General features: G+C 46.0%; 1 protein-coding gene across 2 annotated transcripts in view; it reads left to right on the top strand.

The window, feature by feature from the left end:
- The window catches only part of FHOD3 (formin homology 2 domain containing 3), a 376,750-nt gene that overhangs the window by 277,431 nt on the left and 78,192 nt on the right, over positions 1–21,127 (top strand). For both annotated transcript variants that reach the window (XM_008158248.2, XM_008158257.2), the window contains exons 11-12: positions 9,597–9,710; positions 17,663–17,797. In XM_008158248.2, coding sequence (XP_008156470.2) covers positions 9,597–9,710; positions 17,663–17,797 — 249 coding nt within the window. The remainder of the gene's footprint in view (positions 1–9,596; positions 9,711–17,662; positions 17,798–21,127) is intronic.

A 21,127-nucleotide genomic window follows, 5' to 3' on the forward strand; every position in this document is an offset into this window, starting at 1 on the left:
GGGGGAGCATTGCTGTCAGCGCTGTGGAATGCTTTGCACAGTACTGTGTCCTCGTCCTTACCGAAGCAAGTAGAGTTTTGAGCATCCACTGGTGGGGATGTTAGAGATTTCTCAGAAGGCCCAAAGGACAGTAATGATGGAGAGAGCTAACAGCTCAAACAAACGGATTTGTTCACTATATGCCACACTTTCAAAGTGCTTTACATATTAAGCACTACACCTAGGAGGCAGGTACTGTTACTGTTGTTGGGATAAGGGAAGTGGGGCTCAAGGTCAAAAGGCCAGTAAGTGATGGAGTGCAACCCAGGCAGCCTGGCTCCGAGCCTCTCCAGGTCGAGCAGACTTTGCTTCTACATGGCTTCACCACCTGGGGAAGCAAGTGAAATCAAGTCATTTTGGAGGGAGAGGCTCCATGTTTTGTTTTAAAGAGGAGAGACCTATTGGGTGGCAGGGTAGAGATCTGTGGGTTCTGGATAGACCAAGAGTAATAACACCTGCAAATTTCTGATCAATCTGAGGGAAGGTGGCCTTAGGCTCAAGTGGGCATAGTTTTCAACTGAAAAGTACCTGATTATCATCAACAACAAATTGGATAACTGGATTGTGGTATATTCATATAAGGGAATGCTGTGTAGCAATGAGAACGAATGATCTTCAAGTGCACATAACAGTGTAGACGAACCTCAGAAATGTGACAATAAACAAAAGAAGCTGGACACGTAGGATTCCTCTTAGGTGGAGAAGAGAAGAGGCAAGCTAAACCTGTGCTATTTGAAGTAGGGGAGGGAAGCAATTGGAAGGTAGCATTGAAGGAGTGCTAGGTCTATGGATGCATCTAGTTTAGAAAGTAGAGGGGAAAAGAAAAGAAAAAACAAAAGAAAGTAGAGGACGGACACTATGAGATTGCAGAAAAGTTATGGTGGGAGGACTGGAATGAGAGATTTGGGTGAATGGGGGCTTGTGGTCAGATTTCCCAGGCGGGCTAGTTCTGTGTCATGGTGAGGAGGACCAGTGTGTGAGTGGAGTCAATTCCTTTGTCAAGGCAGTTAGAAGCCCACATGACCTCGGGTAGGTATTTCATGTGGACAGTAACATAAATCAGATGTTGACAAAATTTAGAGGCCAGAGGAGGGTAATGATTCAGTTATTATAGTCTGTACTTGTTCAGCTGCAAGGGCAAAACCCCCGTTCAACTATCTGTAGCAAAAATGAGAATTTATCATCTTCCATTAGTAAGGCCAGAATGGAACTTCGCAAGTACTGGATCCAGGTTTTAAAATTGCCACAGGGGCTGCTCTTCTCCCTCTCTCTCTCCAGCTCTGCTTTTCTCGGGTCGGCTTCACTCACAGGCAGCCTTCTTCCCCTAGAAATGATAGGTGGCTCCAGACTTAGGCACCAGGAGAAACCCGGGGGTGATATGGATTGACTCCACCTAGACCACGCATCTACCCTTGAAGTGGATCAGCCGTCCCTTCCTTCCCCTGTGAATCACATTCACTGAGAATGAGGGAGTGGCATGCAAAAACCATAGGTGCCCATGGAGGTCAGTGCCCTGTGGCCTGACCCTCAGTGGTTTCTACCCAACAGTGGTGCAGTGAAGAGGTGAGGACCCTGCTTGCTGCAGGAGCTGGGTCTCACCATGCACTCCCTGCGTGACTCTGTGTGGAGGAGGAAAACCACAGAAGAGTCCTGCCCAAGGCCAGAAGCTGCTCTGAATCCCGGGTGGGGTGCAAGGCAGTGGCATCCAGCCAAATTGACAAAGAAATTTGGCCTGTGCTGGGTTATTGCATCTCCACCCCACATTGAAATTTCCCCATCTCAGAACTCTCTTCCTTTCTCCTAACAGATTGAATGTGCTCTTTTCATTTCAGCCAGCTGGAGTTATTTTGCTTCATCTTCCTGTTTGTCTGTAATGCTTATCTCACTTCTCCATCTTGTCTCTGTGTGCATTTCTCTTTTCCTGGCCTCTTCTCAGGGATGAGGAGGAGGAGGAGGAGGAAGAGGAACAGCCAGTCACGGAGCCCAATTCAGAGGAAGAGAGAGAGGATGATGCCCCCTCTCAGGGCAAGGACAGGTACCAAGGGCTGGACCCTCCCAGGCCCCCACTAAAAGTCCAAGGCTCCCTCCTAATGAATGGTTTGCAGCCACCTGTCAGTAGTCTCCTCCCTTCCTCACCAGCTCCCAACAGCAAACTTTACTGACCCTATACACAGAGCCACAGAGTGATTAGTCTGTAGAAATCACAGTGCATGTTTTCATTACAGAACTTTATTTTTTACTCCAATACAGCCTTCCTAACCATGCTTTGTGGAAAACTCACCCAATTGGTTTTCTTCCCACTGTTCCCTCCGTCATTAAGTCCTTTGGCTCAGTCAGATTGACAGAAAATTTTAACCCTTTCAGCACTGTACTAAAAATAATTATGTGTGTTTCCTTCTTCCTACTAATTTTACCAGTAAAATATTAGCTAAAATGTGTGGGTAACTACTGTGTGAATGATGCAAGTTTGTTTTTTATCAAAATGGACAGGAACACTTTTTATCCACTAGAGCAGTGATGGCGAACCTATGACACGCGTGTCAGCACTGACACGCGTAGCCATTTCTGATGACACGCGGCCGCATGCCGAGGATGAAACATTTGCTGCTCCTGAGGATGAAACATTTGCGACTAGAGTCTTGGAGTTAGTTTTTTCCTCAAAGTGACACACTACCCGAGTTATGCTCAGTTTTTTGGCGAAGTTTGACACACCAAGCTCAAAAGGTTGCCCATCAATGCACTAGAGTATGGAAAATATTTTTCAGTATTTATTTTTATGCCCAGCACAACTAACATAGCTCTAGGGTCCTTTGGAAAGTTTACTGTTCTCTGCTCATCTCTCCAAGGTGCATTCTTTTGTCTTTAGTCAGTGGTAACAGACATAGGCACCTTGCAGGTGTTTTTTTCCTCCATTTAATTGATTATACTGCAAATTGACACTTTTACTATTAGTTTTTTCCACAAAAAGCAAAATTAAAAGGATCTTGGATGAATTAGGGTAAAATCATTCTCTTACTAACTTCAAAGTCAGTGTGATTCTTTGCTGCTGTGGCCTCGTTGTCCAGGTCACCAGCACAAATAAAAATTCTCATATAGGCTCCTTTGACACCCAGAGACTCCCACCATTCCCATGGGTCATGGAATCCTCTCTGAAGGAAGAAGCCAGTAGGTATGGAGAGAGGAATGGAATGGCCTGGTGACAGAGAGTGAGCCATACATTTCAGAATGGGAGGGTGAGAAAGGTAGCATTCACCGGAGCTCCTAGCGCATGCTGAGAGCCCTGCTTGGCAATAGTGACTTTTTAGGTACAGATGCTCTGGGAAGGGAGGAGGTTTAATTAACAGTTCCTCCTGAGGTGAAAAATTAGTTACAGGAAATTATGTAGACCCTCAATAAATACACAGGTATGGCTCTCTATGTGCTGAAATGTGCATGTCCTTCTCCCCTTCCCTCCCCCCCCCCCACACCCTTCAACCCTCAGTGACTCACATAGTTCAGCTCCTATGGACCAGATGGAAGAATCTAGCTAGAATGGGTAGCTTTCAAAGGCATCCCTGCTGACATTGTGCTGTCTTTTACATAGGATTGTTGGCACAGTAGGTAGTTGTTATCCGACCCTCTGAAGTGTTTTTGACGTCATGCCTGACGCTGGAGGGTGTCCTTGATCAGACACTACAGTCAGGTTTTTCAGTTTTAGGAAATAAAGGTGTGCATATTGAACACCAGGGCTCTATTTAGACAGTACCAAGGTGTTAATTCACATCAATCTGCATACTATTTGTTCCTTGGTGTAAACTTATTAGACTTGAAGGTGGTGGGAAGATCCTGCTTACTTCTGTGGGTTTGGTGTCTTCTGCTGCCCCCCCTTCCTGCTGGCTGCTTCTTTGTGTGTGCCTACCATGCATACCTATCATGTGTGCCTGCTATGTGTGCCCACCATGCATACCCACCATGTGTGCCTGCTGTGTGTGCCCACCATGCATATCCATCACGTGTGCCTGCTGTGTGTGCCCACCACGTGCCAGGCCTGCACTGAGCACATCACCCTCCCACCAGGCCAGGGAAACTGGCATGTCCCTGCCCTTATATGTAGATGGAGCACAGAATTTGAGGTAGGAAAGAAAACAGCTCGTATCCCATTCCCAAATGGGCGTTGCTGGGGGTCAGGTTCTCTGGGAGAGGGGCCATAGCTTTGAAAACTGCAGAGTTTAACACAAATTCTTAGAGTTGAGGAGGCCCTGGGAAAGTGTGAAATGGGCAAAATGTGTGCTCCTCACGCCAGCCCCTTCTTCCTGCTCTTTGCGTTCCTTGCCGGCCCGTCTCTTCCCCTTTGCTCTCATCCATACCCGCTCTCAAGAAAGGACCGAAAGGAGTGAGTAAAGTATGGGCTGTAGGATGTCACTTCCTCAAGACTGGGCTTTTCAGGAAGAGGCCTGATACTCTGTTTGACCAAGACAAAGAAGTGAGGTTCAAGTTGTGGAGATTCGGGTGCCAGCACAGCCAGTGGGGAGAAATGTGTGGGTGTGTGTGGGTGGGGGGGGCGGCGGGGGGGAGAGGGGTGGAAGGCTGAAGCGCAGGTGCAGAAGAGCCTTTGGGGTTCCATTAAATCCCCTCCCATAGGCCTCTATGCCCATTGGCCTGGTGGGTCTTGCCTCCCAGATTGACAAACCCAGGGCCCCAGGATTACTGGGCAAACCAGAGTGTCAGTGATGGGCTTTCATGCTGCAGTTCCAGGGGCTCAGCTGGACTCTGAATTAAGCAGCCATAGCAGTAGTGGGTTTTTACATGCTTTTTCCTCTTTGCTAACTTTTGCTCTCTCTCTCCTGAATCTCTTTTCTTCCCTTCCATCCCTCCCTTCAACTCGTTTCCCTGCGGCGCCAGCAGCCAGGCCAGCCCTGCCTCAGAGCAGAAGCCCACTGGGCAGGAGAGCCCAGACCTTCCCCCTGCCTCCAGCGCCACCTCCACCTCGCAGGGAAAGCAGCTTCCAGCCAGCACTGCAGCGGGGAGCCCCTGGGGCAGTGGGTCCTCTGGGCCTGCCCTGCTGCCCCACCCCACCCCTGCCTCTCGGACCTCCACACCTGGCCCCCCGAAGGCATCGCAGACCATAGCAAAGCTGCCCTATGTGCCCCACAGCCCCTTCCACCTCTTCTCCTATGACTTCGAGGATTCACCCTTATCCACCAAGGAAAAGGAAGCCGAGGCCCAGAAGGAAAGCAGGTAGATCAGCCCGTGTGGAGGCCCACGTGAGATTAACCCGGGGATGGAAGCACAGCCTGTTAACCACATCACTTGTCTTGTCTTCTGCTGTTTGTGTGGATTCGATTAGCGCAGAGCGCAGCCGTGGCGTGAACTAACTCCCTGGCCACTCACTAAATACCTACCAGTAGTTAGGCACGATGCACAAGAAAATTGTCATCTGCTCAAATTAAGGGGCTTGTGTAATAATACAATTACTAAAAATGGAATTTTTTCCCCTTTTCTTTTTTAAATATATATTTTTATTGATTTCAGAGAGGAAGGGAGAGGGAGAGAGAGAGAGATAGAAACATCAATGATGAGAGAGAATCATTGATCGGCTGCCTCCTGCATGCCCTCCACTGGGGATCGAGACCGTAACCTGGGCATGTGCCCTGACCCAGAATCAAATCTGTGACCTTTGGTTCTTGGGTCGATGCTCAACTGCTGAGCCACACCTGACTGGGCTAAAAATGGATTTTCAGTGTAAAGTTTGAAACTGCATGGTCTGACATAGTCGATGCACCTCACACCCGTCTGTCTGGCTTGGGTCCTTTTGACCTGCAGAATTCAGCAAAGTGCTTAGTCGGCTTCCCATGCGGCGTTTTGAGTGGGGCGCTCTTTCCTTTAGCAGTGGCTCTGATTCCCTCCATCTGAGCACGAATTCTGCCTCTGATCCTTACAACTTCCGGTCTTTCTCTTCTAATAGGTGGGTGTCTTTATTTCCTTTCCTTTTTCTATAGCTTTCTGTTTTTATTCTAAATATGCATTTTTCTTTCAAAGATTGCTCATAGCCTCCCTTGAGATGGCAAACATTTGCAGTTGGAATCACTTCATGGACATTAATACAATGACATCACTTAAAGTGTGAACACTTCAATAATTCTTATAAAAATTGGAGAGGAGGGCAGGGGGAGAGAGGTGTGTAAATCAGAACTACACAGGGAATTTTCAGCAGTGCCCGTCAGCTTGCCTGTGTGTCTGCCCTTCACCGATGCCTGGATTGGAAACTGCTGCAGAGCAGGGAATGGGGAACAGAGGGTTGTATATTTTGAGCAATCAATTGTCCAAAATCAATTACTGCTAATGCTGGTGGCCACTCCTATCTTAGAGTAATAAAAATCATTGCTAACATTTATTGAGCATTTATTAAGAGCCAGGTCCTGTACTTTCCATGAAATTGAAGCTTTAAAGTATCACTTAACCCTTAAGAGGTAGGTTCTATTGCTTGCCCTTATTTATAAAAGAGGAAACTGAGGCACAGAGAGGCTGGATAAGTGGAGAGTGGTTTCCACGCCAGGCAGCCTGCTCCAAAGTCTGGTCCTAACCTGTACATCATATAGGCCTCTCTCTTAGGGCGTCTGTCCCTTTGTCTCCTTTGTGGACTCATGGACACAGAACTCCTAAATCCTAGGCCTAACCCGGCCACGCCCTGCCTCCAGGAGTCTGTGTGTTCAAACACCGCCCAACTACAAGTTCCCGACCAGTCTCTTCAGATTTAACAGTCTTGGATTATTGTCATCTTTCCCACAATGTTTATGGATTGCCTCCAACGTGGCTCGTATGCCCTCTGAGAACAGGATCTCTGTGCAAGTTAAGAGCTGTACGCTTCACTGGAATAAAAATATCTTGGCAACCGCATTTCCCCCAGCAGGGTGGTGTTTGCTCAAGATGGCGATCCAGGACTTTCTGGTGATGATCTCACAGCCTCTGATGGCACTTTCCTGGGACCCAGGTTCCTCAAACTTGGTCTCCAAGCTTCACTACTACTTACAGCCCTTGGGGGAGGGAACAGTAGAAACATACTAATTTATGACACGAATATACATGGAAATTACGAAAAGCAGCCACATGTTTGTGAATGAGGACCGACTTAGATTGAACTGAGAAGAGTTTATAATCTTTAAATGTTTGACAGGAATTTGAATACTGTCTAAATATTGTTTGTTCCCATTAATTTTCTGATGGTCTTCCTGGATGACTGCAATTAAATGGGTTATACTGGAGACCAACCAGTTAGTCATTGAAAATTAGAAAAAGAAAAGAAAACAGAATAGTGAATTGCAGGATCCAATTAGTTTCTCTGAAATGGAGAAGCAAAACTGGACAGACTGTGAGGTATTTGAATTAAATGCTCGCCACTAGAAAGACCAAAGGAGGAGGGAAAGCATTTTGCTTGCCTTTTTCCCATAGCATCATTTTAACATAATTTTAGTAAAGTAACCCTGTTAAAACAGTCCACCCGATGCCCACTTTTGGTCGGAAGGGACTTGTTTTACTTGCGGAGAATAACCAGCCGGGAGTCCAGGCAGCTGGGACCCAGGGTGAAGCCTGAGCCCAGGGCCCGGCTCCCCAAGGACTCAGCTTGGGGTGAGTGGCAGCCTCCTTCCCTCCACCTCTCACCATTTGCTGCCTCCTCCTTTCTCTCCCTCTTTTTTGCTCCTAAGCTTTTCTCTTCATTCTCTGCATCTTCCTTTCTTTGTACATTCTTCTCATCCTCTGCTTTCCTGCCTTCTCTGTGCCTGTGGTTTGGGCATCTTCTTGAAAAATCAAATAAAAAAATAAAACAAAATAGAAAAATCAAATCAACACTCATGGAAGCAGTGGGACATGTAGAGTGTTGGGTTTGTTAAGAGAAGAGAAAATAAACGCCAGAAACCAAGTCCTGCGAAGGTGGTGTGTGCAGTGAGCAGACGATGGAGTAACGCTGTGGATCTGGGTCCCCACCTGCCGGCAAAAGGCCTGGTACCGAGCACAGACCTCGCATGTGGTACCAAATAAGCAAGTAAGAGAAACAGCCAGCACACAAGACTTAACACAGGAATGGAAATACTTCATTTCTCATTATAATAGTGTAATTTATTAAGAAAAACTGACATTTTATCTCTTACACTTTTTAAAATAGATGATCTGTTTTTTACACTTTTTTTCTACACAAAGTTGTGATCAAACTTAATGTATATTATATCTTGATGTTTTAATTCAGCCCACATATATATGTAGATATAAACATTTGTGTGTGTGTGTGTGTGTGTACATATATATATATATATAAAACATTTCCCATGTTATCACTTACAAAATTGGCAATAACTTCTAATGGTTGCATAATATTCCATTAATGAGTAATAAACTTTCTTACCTGTTCTTGCATTGTTAGCTAGTTGGGTAGTTTCCAGTTTTCACTATGATCTCCATAATGTTCCCTACTTGATATTTTCTATACATAAATAACCATAAGGGTTATGATAACTCCCCAAAAGTGGACTTACTCTGTCAAAGGACATCTACATATTGAGGTCTAATTGCTTCCCAGAATGGTTAGAACTGATGTCTGTCGGCAGGAGGTTGGGCTGGATTCAGCGTATGTAGGAAGGTCTTTGTGCACTTATATTATAGTGACCCTTGAGGTCCCAATACCCAAATACAAATGACCCTTGAGGTCCCATATCCCCAAATACAAGGTCCCTAACTGGTTCAGGGGAAGGAGTGGCTGAGTAGTTTGAGAGGCAAAGTTCTCTGAATCTTGTTATTTGTAATTAATCATGAGTGTCTACCCCAGGCAAGGGCTTCAAATGCTAGTTTGTGTTCTGGGAATTCACTGAGTGAAGATGGCTAAATACAACCTGCTAAAGGGCATCTATTCTGAAAAACAAAGAAAACTCTAGAATTCTTCAAATCCTGAAACTTATAAAAGATGATTGTGAAATGATGAAAGCTCATTTAAACCTAGTGTCTGTGATGTTATTCCTGGGGAAATATCTAATGAAAACATAGACACTTGCACCTTTTAGCAACAAGCTAATCCACAAGGCCCAGGGACATCTTATTCTTCGTCACCAGCCACACGATGAGATTATATCCAATGAATGAAATTGATTCAGAAATACCTAAAGCAGAATTTTTAATAAGATGTTTCTTAATCATCTGGCATTTTCTACCAATCTTGAATGGATTTAATGCTAATTGTACCACCAAGAGAGGCAAGAAAATTCTTCATGATTCAAATGAAAATAATTTGGATTCTAATTTATGTTAGCAAATAGTTTGACTGTACATGAGTGCCTTATTAAATCCTTTGTCAGAATCCTGCTGCTTAATGGGTTTGGACTTTGAGAACCATCTCTAATGAGCAATAAACAAAACAAAACAGTTAGTGATTTTTTTTTTTTTTTTTGCGTTAGTGCCATCACTGACAGTGTTAGCATTTCCAGACCTGTTTCTCTTGGAAAATTTAAGATAATTTGCTATTCCTTATTTACTGACTTGCACTCATTTCTCTGTCTCCCCTTGCTCCCAACTTAATCCTCTGCACTCTTTAGATACAACAACTTTGGCAACCACTCTTACCACTCTTCAAGACCTTCGTCTGGATCCACTGTGCCCACCGCTTCCACATCATCTCTTCCAACCCCTCAGGAGCCCAGGCTGGACAGGTGGGTCTTATCTTATAGGGAGCATTCTGATGGCGTCACTGTCCTCACGTACAGGGGATCCATTTGATGAAGAGTGCCTAACGGAAAAGTGTCAATAAAAGTATAATCTAGAGTATTTTTCTTTCCAGAATATATCCCAGAGGCAAGGCTGTTTTCTTTCTTTCACACTATTTAGTCAGTAAATATTTTATTAGAGAAATTTTGTTATTATTATCTCATCTCCCTACCCACTTTCCATGGAAAGTATAGAACTATTTTTCCAAAACATTTAAATGTAAATGATTTGATTCACCCCTCAAAAGCTGTTCTAGATCTAGCGTAAGCTCTGCAATTTGTCTTACACACATCAATTTTCACCTCTGAATGATTAATTCTGTGTAAGTCGGTAGTGGGCCCATTAAGGTGTTGTGTAATTAATCCAGGACCTACCAGAAGAGAAAAGAATTGTATGGGTCCAGGGAAGGAATTTAACTTGGCAGGAGTATTAGACCACCAGAAATTACCTTGCTCTTACTCCTGATTGCACAAGGATGTGTTCATAGGGAAGGGTAGGTAGGTCCTGTAATTTTAGAACAGTTGAAAACAGTTACCCTTATATGGCAAGAGTGCTGAGTTAGAGAACACTGGCTAGGGCCCCAACTCACTGGGAAGTTATTGCATCCTAAGGGTAAAATGCCAATTCTGCCAACCCTTACCTTAGAGGGTGGTTTTGATGAACAGACGGAAGGTACATGTCACTCCCCCCGCCCCCCGTGTGAGTCCCGTGGGAAGTGACAATGTGTGATGATGGACTATAATGTCCATCATCACACATTGATGATGCCCCGGGGGTCATTTGCTGCAAGTCCTGAATCTGAAACACATTCGATCTGTGTACCACATTATGGTCCTCTCCTGTGTGTTGGAGAGTGTGTTTGGCCAACTGCTGTGGTGATGAGAGATTTGATCAGGATGTGGAGCAGGCAAGACCTCACAGTCCTGGGAAGAAGGGCTGTCTAATGTGGTTTGCCCTGCCACCCCTCAGCATTAATTTCTAAGATGCCATGTAAGCCCCATGGTGTCAAACTCTCAGGTTCCACAGCCCAGTGTGGCCCTGGCCTGGGCATATTCAGGCTCAGTTAGGTCTTGGTAATGAGGTCACAAGGTGAAGACACCCTCTGTCCTTTACCCTGGGGCACCTCTTCTTGGGGTCAGCTGAGGTTGCCTGTGCTCCCAGAGAGGTCACTAATAAAGAAGATCCTTGTCCTATGGGATGGAGGATTTGGGGCCAACGTGAGGAATAGGAGAGTCTGACCCCTCTTACAAGAGACATCTCACACCTGCGAGGCTCCCAGCTCTTTGGGAGTGGGCAGCAGGCTCCATTCCGTGCTGTGTCCTCCACAGTACCTAACTCTGGCCATGGCAGAATGGCAGCCAACGCTGGGTAATTGGGTGAATTGCCCACTCATTGGTTGGGGAACTGTTTGGAGGCCCTTGAAGGTGAGAAGTTATAAGGACAGGAGGTCTGCAAGTTTCTGAAGTCCCGGGCTTAGGGGAAGTTCCTCTCTGGTCCTAAGGGTGAAGTCCCAGCCTCTGTTCTCTTTCTGACTCCTAGAGACCCAGGTCAGGTTTAAGCTGGAAGATCCAGGGGTGCAGGCTCCTGAAGGACTCCTGTCTGTTTCCTTCCCTTCTTGATCTGGCTGAGTGTCTCCTGGGGGAGAAATTGGAGGAGGAAGAGTAGGGCTGGATCCAGGAGCACCTTGATTGCCCTGGGGAGGAGGTTGGTCTCTATCCTGAGGCCACAGGGCTGTTCAGGTTTGGAAGCAGCTGGCGATATCCTCTAACACATCAATGAATGGCACCTAGAGGGGCAAGGCTGCCTCCAAGTCCGAGAGAGATGACCATGCCCAAGAAGGCCAGTGTCCCAGGGGCTTGCGGGGAGAAGTGAGTTTGGGCAGACTTGGCTGCCACCAGGAGGGTGGGAGCAGGGGAAGCAAAGTGAGTGAGGGGTCAGGCTTGCATGTGGGTATGAGAAGCAAGGAACTGAGAGAGAAGATCCTGGAGGAAGAGCAGATGGAGGGTGGAGATGTCCAACCTAGGACATGCAAGGTATGAGGCGTCTATGACACCCAGGGAGATGTGGGCTCCGCGGTCTTCGGCGTGAAGAAGGTGCTGGATGAAATCCCTCTGGGAGCCTATGTGCCGAGGACCTGGTCCCTGGGGACAGCAGTGGCAGGAGCCCCTTCCCAGCGGCCTGTTCCCTCTCACAGTGCATTTCTGCACAGGAAATTCAGCACCTTTGCCATCCACTGAACCCACCAGTGGGTAAAGTAGCTTCATAGGGTCTATTGCTTCTTTCCATTTGCATGTGTCTTCAACTCTCACCGTCTGTGGCTTTGAAAAACCCTGTAATGAATCATTTGAAACATTGGATGTGCATTTTCATTATTAAGATCATGAAACCATCAGGCCTGGCTGCATCATCCTTTCTTACTCTCACCTTGCTGGCTTATGCTTTGTGACTGTAACAAAAGAAAAATAAGAGGGGTCCTCCACTCCAAATCATATTTGTGCTCCATCGCCCAAGCATATGATGCCAGGTGCATTTATGATAATGTGTGTTTTTATATAGTTTAATGTTTTCTTTTTTCTTTTTGACAACTGAATTCTTTGCATGTCACCCATAATCTATTTTCACATCTGTGAGAATTTTTTGCCTTATGGAGCTCTATGATTGTTTTGACTGAGGTATGTTCTTCAGTGAAATGTGTAAGATTTATTGTTGAAATGTTTCACATATCCACATTTTATTGAAATCAAAAAGAAAAACTTTTTTCTTAGGAAAGACATTGAACTGTTACGAACAATAGTTGCATTTTTGCGATGAGAACCCACATCTGGCAGCACACCCCTGACTAGTAACGTGTGCCAGGGCAGAACTCAGGACTCTAGGACTTCATTCCCTTGACTTGGAAAGAAGACTCTCTTCTCAGAAGTCCTGGGAAAACCGGGCCAACTAAAGCAGCCCTTGGGGCAGGCCGGCCGCCTTGGACATGACTCCTGAGCATCAGTCTGCACTTAAGAGTTTCCCAGAGTCTCCCCAAGCATGTCAGTGGGTTGGATGTTAATAAAACGTGGAATGATAAATTGACCCAGAAAGGAAGGAACTGAAGAAACAGCATACAAAACGAAGTCAAAACAAGGGAATCAAAACCAATCCATCTCCACATCTGCTATCACAGCTTCGTTAATAGGGCTCTCTTTTAGAAAGAGACAGTATAGCATTAATTTTCATGACATTGGAACTTGAATTGCGCCGAAACAAAATAGGAAAACCGGATTATTTGCAAAGGCCCTCAGGGATACAAGATGCAACTGTGTAATGAAAGCGAATTTTAAAATGCTTCAATTTTGAAAAAAAAAAAAAAGTACTTTTTGAGTGGAAAAGCTCTAAATGTTTTCTTGTTAAAGGGAAATGTAATTACAGGAATAGTTGAACCATTCATGGTCAAGTATTCAAATGAAACAAGCAAGCAAGCAAGCAAACAGTAATCACAGCACATGAATTTGTGGTTCCTGGAAGTTGGGAAAGGCAGATGGCATTCTCTTCCCATCCCTGTGGGGACATCTCCATCTTGTGGGCCTTTGCAGAAATTGGCGGTTGGGATAAAGAGCCGGAGAATGTGTAGGGAAGTTGGGACCATGGAGCTAAGACTAGGAGCGTGGGAGCCTGTGGTGCTGAGTGCTGGCTTCTCCTTCCAGCTCAACTCCCCATCGTGGGACATCACTCCCTGTGATCTGCTTCCACACTAGTGTGGTCACTCCTCCCTCAGAATGATGGTGTCTGTGTCCATGTCTTTCTACCTCTTTTCAGGGATGTTAGCTCTTGTAGTTCTTACTTGCGTGGCAGGACTGCTGACGATGGCCCTGAGTGAATTTGCTGCTACCTATGCCTTCTTCATCCCGACTTCCTCCTCCATGTGACTGTCTGTTCTGTGTGTGCTTTGTTTTCCCCTTCTAGTCAACTTGGACTTTTATCACTTCTTCCTTCCACTACTATCTCCCTGTGCCTTGAGGTTCTACTTGTCTGGTTTTCAGATCATTGTTTTTTTCAAATATATGACCCATGTGTTTGTCTGGATCCCAAATACTTGTTGGCTGTGGTCCATCACTTGATCTACACAGTACTTTTTATTTATTTATTTATTTTAAATATATTTTTATTGACTTCAGAGAAGAAGGGAGAGGGAGAGAGAGAGATAGAAACATCAGTAATGAGAGAGAATCATTGATCAGCTGCCTCCTGCATGCCCCCCACTGTGAATCGAACTTGCTACTCGGGCTTATGCCTGACTGAGAATTGAACCGTGACCTCCTGGTTCATCGGTTGACGCTCAACCACTGAGCCATGCTGGCTGGGCTACACAGTACTTTTAAAATTTCGTGTCAGCGGCATCAAGAGCCCCACTGTCCAATGGGGCTGTAGGTAAACTTTTTCTTTTCAATTGATCAAAGTATATGTAAAAAAATCACTGAGAAAAAGCACGGAAGATGGGATAAAATCATGCCTTTTTGTGTGATCACTACTGCCAGCAGGAAATAAAGGCTATCAATGTGGACAATTCCCTACCATTCAAACAAAGAAGCCACAAGCTTATGCTGAGCGGAGTAGCAAGCAGACCCTCCCCCCCCCGCCCCCCCTTGGCGGCTGCTACTCCCTGATAGCAATCTCGTTACAGACGAGGAGTTCCTGTAAGGCACAATGTGGTCCTGATTAATTGATCGTGTTACATCCAAAGTGCAGAGGAGAAGCACCGGTCAGTTGACAGAGTGAGTTTACAATAGGGTCTGGCTCCCTCATGGCAGTTTTATGTAACAACTGTGGGCGTTGGGAACCCGGGCTCTGGCTCAGCCCTCTGCCTGTGGGGAGACGCTGGGCGCCTAACAGATGCTAGTGATTCTTCCTCCCACATGCATTTTGAATCTGACTCCTCCTCATGGTTCCTACGACCACAGATTTAGTTCCAGATCTACGTCATGCCCAGACTCTATATTGCAGTGGAGAATGTCTTCTATCCTTTCTGAAATCCACAACCGAGCAGTTGACTTTTCCTGCTTAGAAACCTTGATGACTCCAACTGCCTATGGACACAGTCCAGCTGGTTACCGTCGCCTGGAGGATGCCTCATGTTTGGGTCCTGTATGCGTCTTCCAGCTTTCCCCCCATCCTCCCTGTCCTTTAGTGCCCCCCCACCCCCGCCGCGAATGTCCCGTGAACATAGCAGGCTCTCCTGAGGCCCCTTCCTTCGTATGTGCTCTGCCCCTTGATTCCGTCTCATCCTCTAAAACCCATCCATTCTGTCAGAGGCTCTGACTTCTTCCGGCAGAATGAACTGTAACATCCTCTTGGGTCCAGACTTCGCTATGTCACCTCTCAGCCCTTTGAATCATTATGTGTCTATCCATTTGTTTCTCGGGGTTCACAACCCCCCAGGGGTCCGTGGCAGTGAACATGGGTCCCACAAAGCCACAGGTTGAAGATGCTTCAACTTCCTGGACTGGCCATTTGATTAGAAGATTTGGGGGAAATCTTTATTAAGACAAACAGGACATTGCTTAGGAGAATCCATGTTCATTGGAAGGGTGAAGAGGTGTTTTGCCTTTACAGAGGGTACTTTGTGCTGTTCCCACTTTCCCCGCCTTCTGCCTTTAGATTTACTCTCAGGCAGCAGCCATTTCTGTCTCTTGCATGCGATTCCCCTGCGCCACTTTGCAAATAACCGGGCGAACAAACTCGTGAGTTTTCTTCCTTTGGAAAGCGGAATTGGATTTTTTTAACTAGACAATTCTCTCACCCTTATTTACCTAAAGGATGTACAGAGCAGCCGTAAGAGGTGTGTATTATAATTCTGTTTGGAAGTGAGAGCAGCGTGTGTGACACTTAGCATTAGGTGAGATCTGTAACAAGAAAGTGCAACTATCACAGACCAGAATTCCTACACCCGCAGAGCTGGAGACGGTACAGCTCATCGGTGCTGTAAGCGGAGCCCTGTGCCATCACCCGGCTGTGTCACGGAGCCCGATGGCCAGCTTTCCAGTCGTCATTGGCTACAGTGGTTGTACACTGGTGGTGTATAAAGGTTACGGAGCAAAAAGAGGGAGATTTTTTTTCCTTCAGAAAATTTATTCCTGGGTTCCTGATATTTGTTCTCTTATCTCAGTTCCCCACTCCTTGCCTCAAAGCCCAGCAATGAGTGAGACGCTTTAGTGGTATAATGGGAGAGACTGAATTGGGGAGAAATTTGGTGTGTAGATAGTTACACACACTTAGAATGGTAGATAGATACCCCCTCCTCCCATTTCCCATTCAGTAACCTTTGCACAATGCCAATAAACAATGCCATTGTAGCCAGTGACAGCTGGAAACCTGGCCCTTGGGGCTGAAAACACACACACAGTCATAAATATTACATACACATATATTTCATTCAGAAAATACTGAGTGCTCACAATGTGCCAACCTTGTGCTTGACATAGGAATCTGATACTGATCCATTCCGACCCTACCCCTGACGTCATGAGGGTCACATATAGTCACAGAAACAGAAGATAAGCACACCATCCGCACATAGTGAGTTCCATTGTGGTAAACACCGTGATGAACCTTCGTAGAGAAGCTGGAGGGAGAGGAGCCAGGCACAGATGGCCCATCCTCCCAAGGGACATCTCTAGTGAGAAGTCTGGGAAACTGAGTCTCTAATGTAAGACAGCTTGCAGTTTGCCTCTAGATTTGCCCGGTGGGCAGGTGAGAGTATGTGCAAGAGGGAAGGTAAAGAGGGAGATAAGAGAATAGAGTGAGTTCACATCTTCCTTAAAAACATGTCCTGAGATCCCGGGGAGATTGTGTTTGGGAGAAACTTGGTGTTTAGAGCAGAGGTAAGTGCACAAGGGAGGGGAAAGCTGGCCTGCAGTGGAGAGGAAGTGAGAAGATGGAAAGGATGGGACTCAGTCCGGGCCAGTAAAGCCTGGAAACCGTGGGACACGAGGTGCTGGTGGCGGGCGGTGCTTTTGGAAGCTGCCAGGAGAATGGTTTAATTATGAAGCCAAGCAGGGTGGACCTGGAGCTGGGTGAGTTCTGCTGAAGGACTCACACGGTCTTGGCCAGGAGGGTGGAGAGTAAAAGGGAAGGGGCAGGAATTGCTGCATACCCGGGGTTGGAGCCTGCAGAAGGGCCAGTGGACAGGCCAGAGTGTGATGCCAGCCACACCTGGAAGAGTCGCTTCATGCTTGATGCGTGAGCCAGCACAGTAAGGTAAGGTTGCACATGGGGCCTGTCTCCACAGCAGCTGTGGGAGCCCAGCCATGACCTCCTGTGGTGGGGAGGCTCGGCTCTCACCAACACAGTGTGCAACAGGCTGCAGAGAAAGCACGAGGAAGCCTGGAATCCAGGTCCCGTCTCCGATGGCAGATGTCCCAGGATGGAAGCAGTGGGGATGGAGGAAAGTTGCCTGTTTCTTGGGGTTTGCATTTTTCTCATGATTAGAGATGCCGAGCTTCTCTTCATATAGCTGTTGTCCATCTGTATGTCCTCTTTGGAGAAATGTCGGTTCAGATATACCCAATTTTTTTGCTGTTGAGTTATATGAGCTCTTTATACATTTTGGATATTTGCAAATATTTTCTCCCATTCTCTAGGTTGCCTTTTCCTTTTGTGGATGGTTTCTTTGCTGTGCAGAATGCTTAGTATTTTATACATGACACCGTTTTGTCCTCCCAGTGTCTGTGGCAGGTTACTTATCTCCACTTAGAGATGGAGATCCTGAAACAGAAGACCTGAGATGCTCAGGGATTTTCCCCAAACACTCCCTAGGTCCCGGCGGACCCTCAATTCTAACCAAGGTCTGATCGATTCCTACTTCAGTACCTTTAATCGTAGGCCAACCCACTAAAACATGAACTCATTATATCTTTAGGTCATCACTGAGTGGTCTTCTCACATCATCCTTTAGGCAGCACCAGGAGTCCCTGGCAGCCGAGAGAGAGAGGCGGCGGCAGGAGAGAGAAGAAAGGTTGCAGAGAATAGAACGGGAAGAAAGGAACAAGTTCAGGTAAGAGGATTTTCCAATTTCTAAGATAATGAATTGAAATGAAAGTGCCTGCCTTCATAGGTCTGTATGATTAATAATGGTGTTATAGAGTTAGGAAGTTTGCATTTTCTTTGGATTTTGTCTCTATTTTCATGGAAGAGCAAGACATACCTGCAATAGTATAGATCTGGTGTGTTACAGCCTTCCCCTTCTCCCCCCACTCCTCTCACCATATGGCAGGAAGCACAGCCAACAAGCCAAATACCATCAAGGATTCGTGTATTTGTGAGTCCTCCTTTATCTGAAATCGTCTTATCTGGGCCTTTCTAAAGAGAGAGAATCTTGTGGAATCCAATAAACAAAATAAACTGATGAATAAAATAGATCCAGAGACATAGAAGCATGAAACAGACTGATGAATTTCAGAGGGAAGACAGGGTGGGGATTGGGGGAGGAGATAGAGATTAACCGGGGAACTTAAATGCATACTAGAGGCCCAGTACACAAAATTTATGCATGGGTGGGGTCCCTAGCCCTGGTTGGTGATCAGGGCCTATTGGGGCTGGGCCTGCCGGCTGCCAGAAGGGGCCAGCTAGATGGGGGAGGGGCCGTGGGAGGTTTGCCAGCCAGGGGGAAGGACCAGGGGAGGTTGGCTGGCCATAGGAGGTTGGCTGTGGGAGTGCACTGACCACCAGGGGGCAGCTCCTGCATTGAGCATCTGCCCCCTGATGATCAATGCACATCATAGTGACTGGTTGACCAGTCATTCCGGTTGTTCAGTTGTAATGGTCACTTAGGCTTTTATATATATAGATATAAATAACCCATAGACATACACAATAGTGTGGTGAAGGCCTGGAGGGGCGGGTGTGGGGTAGAGGGGATAAATGAGGAAAAAAACACACAAAGGAGACAAACATACAAAGTAATGTAATACTTTCAACAATAAAGACAAATTTTAAAAAAATAAAGCAGAATAAACAGAAAAAAATTGCCCTATGTAAAACTTGTTTTTTAAAAAGATAAAGTTGAACTAATTTTAGTAAAAAATAAAATAAGGACAGAGGACCTAATTGTCTTAAATTAACTTGCTATTTCCCCCTAAACTATTCATGTTTTATTCATATTCTACTGGATGCCTAAAAGAAAATGCTTTTTTCACTTCCTGGTTTGCTGCTTGTTCCCTGTAGCAATCTTTAATTTTTAAATAAAACCAATAATCTTCCCCTACGGGGTAAAGAAAGGTCATTATGCTGATTACTCCTAGGACATTGTCCCCCAATCTCCTGGTCTCTGTTCAGCTCCGAGAATATGTCCCTGTGTGTGGCCCACGCCAGGTTCCACATCTTAGCCTGTGTGGCTGCTGAGTCCATGTTGCTCAGTTTTCAGCCAGGTCACCTGTTCTCCCATCCTCACCTTCAGTCACTCCCCTGCCCTGGGCTTCATGCTGTGCAGTGCTTTATGGAATGCAAAACACATGCTGAGTCTGTCCTTACACATCTCATTCCTTCCATTCATCCTTTCCTCCCTCCTTCCCCTCCTTCCTACTTGCCTTCTCCTTATCTCTCCCTTCATCTTCCAGTCACCTCTCCTATAGCTTCTATATTCTTTCTTCTTTTCATTTCTCTCCCCATCTCCATTTCCTGTTGCCTCCGTTCAGTTTCTTTGGCAAACAATCTTCCTATCAATTCCTCCCAGTTAAACCTACAAAGAATGTAACGCATTGTCAGTGAGGATTTACAGGTTCAAGAACTTTTTTTGTCAGCAGCCAGGAAGAGTAAGTGTAATTGTAGAAATGATCAAACTATGAGCAGAGCTGTGAGGTTGCCATAACTGTCACTCACTACTATGTGAAAACAAATATCCCAAGTCTGTGTTGAAATGCTGATCCTGGCTTTGGTAAGACTGGGTTAATGGGTTGCATGGAGTAAGCCAACATCAGTCCCCCCATGATCGGGTGGCATGCCCCGAGCTGTCAGGTTTCTACCACGTGATACATGGAAACACCAGACCTGAATGCACCACTTCTCACGACGTAGTTCTGGGAGGTGTCTCTTTTGGAAAGACCAATTTGTAAAAACCACTTGAACAGGTTAAAGGCTTCCTGTGTCAGGACTTTCTGGGAGATTTGCATAAATAGCAGCAGAGAATCTTGCTGAAACACCTGGAAAATTCAGAGATTAGCTTACCCATCTAAAGATTTTGATTGAAAACAGGTCCAGGGTCCTGTCTCTTCTGCCCCTCCGGTCTCGTCTGCATCACTGGTGCACCAAAGATTGTGGACAAGTGTGTAGAGCTCCGAAAACTCCCCGGTGTGTAGAGAGCAGGAGGTTTGGCGGAGGAGACTAGCATTCAATGTCCCACCTAATCAGTGAAAGTTTACCGTTTTCCCTCCGCTATCACCTGGCTCATACTCAGACACCCCGAAACCCAGAGGCACATACCAAGTGTGCATTGACAGCTCTGGGGGAGGCCCCTGTTTTTGGGCTGAAGGGCAGTAAGAGGAATTCCTAAGGGTCAGAGAGGGGAGAAAATCTGTCTTATCATATTTTCTCCTTCTCTCCTACCCCAGTGTCCAAGCCTTGTTGTTTTAGAAGCCCCTGGATAGCAGCAGTGTCCAGGCAGGGGCCTAAAACTCTGACCAGAAGAGCTATGACCCTGAGAGCACTAGGCACATCACTGTTCTTCTCTAGGTGTCCTGCTGCGTTGCCTGGGTGCGGATGGAGTCACTGAAGGTGTGCAGCAGAGCAGGGAAAAGAAAGCCCAAGCTTTCTGGCTGGAGGACCAGGACGGGAAACCAACTCAAGGAATCCAGGAAATGATAGGAAAGAGTCGAGAAATTAAGAGAGTACTGATTTGTGCAGGGGTGGCTCAGAACCTAAACAGCAAGCCGCAGACTGAGAACTAAGTACTGACGAACCACCACTCAGGTCTCAGACTGGCCACTGGGTGGTACACATGAGGCTTAATTTCCATAGCACTAAAATATTTTTAAATTGAGCTAATATTGGAACTAATATGTAAAGACAGTCAGCACTTATAGGCTGAACCTAATTTAGTTGTTTGCCTTCTAAAGGAAAACAAAAGAAAACAAGCAAGGTTCTTCATAGAATGTAAATAAGACCCAGAGTCTCTGCAAAATATTTAAAAATATGCAGAATGCAATCCAAAATAACTTGTCATACAAAGAGCCAGGGCAAGTCTTAACTCAGAAAGAAAAGAAAACCAAAATATGCTAACCACAAAAGGATGCTGTCTTTATCAGACAAAGACTTTAAAGCATTTATTATAAACAGGCTCTAAGAAGTAAGGCAAATAATTTTGAAACAAATGAAAAGCGAAGTCTCTGCA

Source organism: Eptesicus fuscus, chromosome 12 (assembly GCF_027574615.1).
Source record: "Eptesicus fuscus isolate TK198812 chromosome 12, DD_ASM_mEF_20220401, whole genome shotgun sequence".
NCBI lineage: Eukaryota > Metazoa > Chordata > Mammalia > Chiroptera > Vespertilionidae > Eptesicus > Eptesicus fuscus.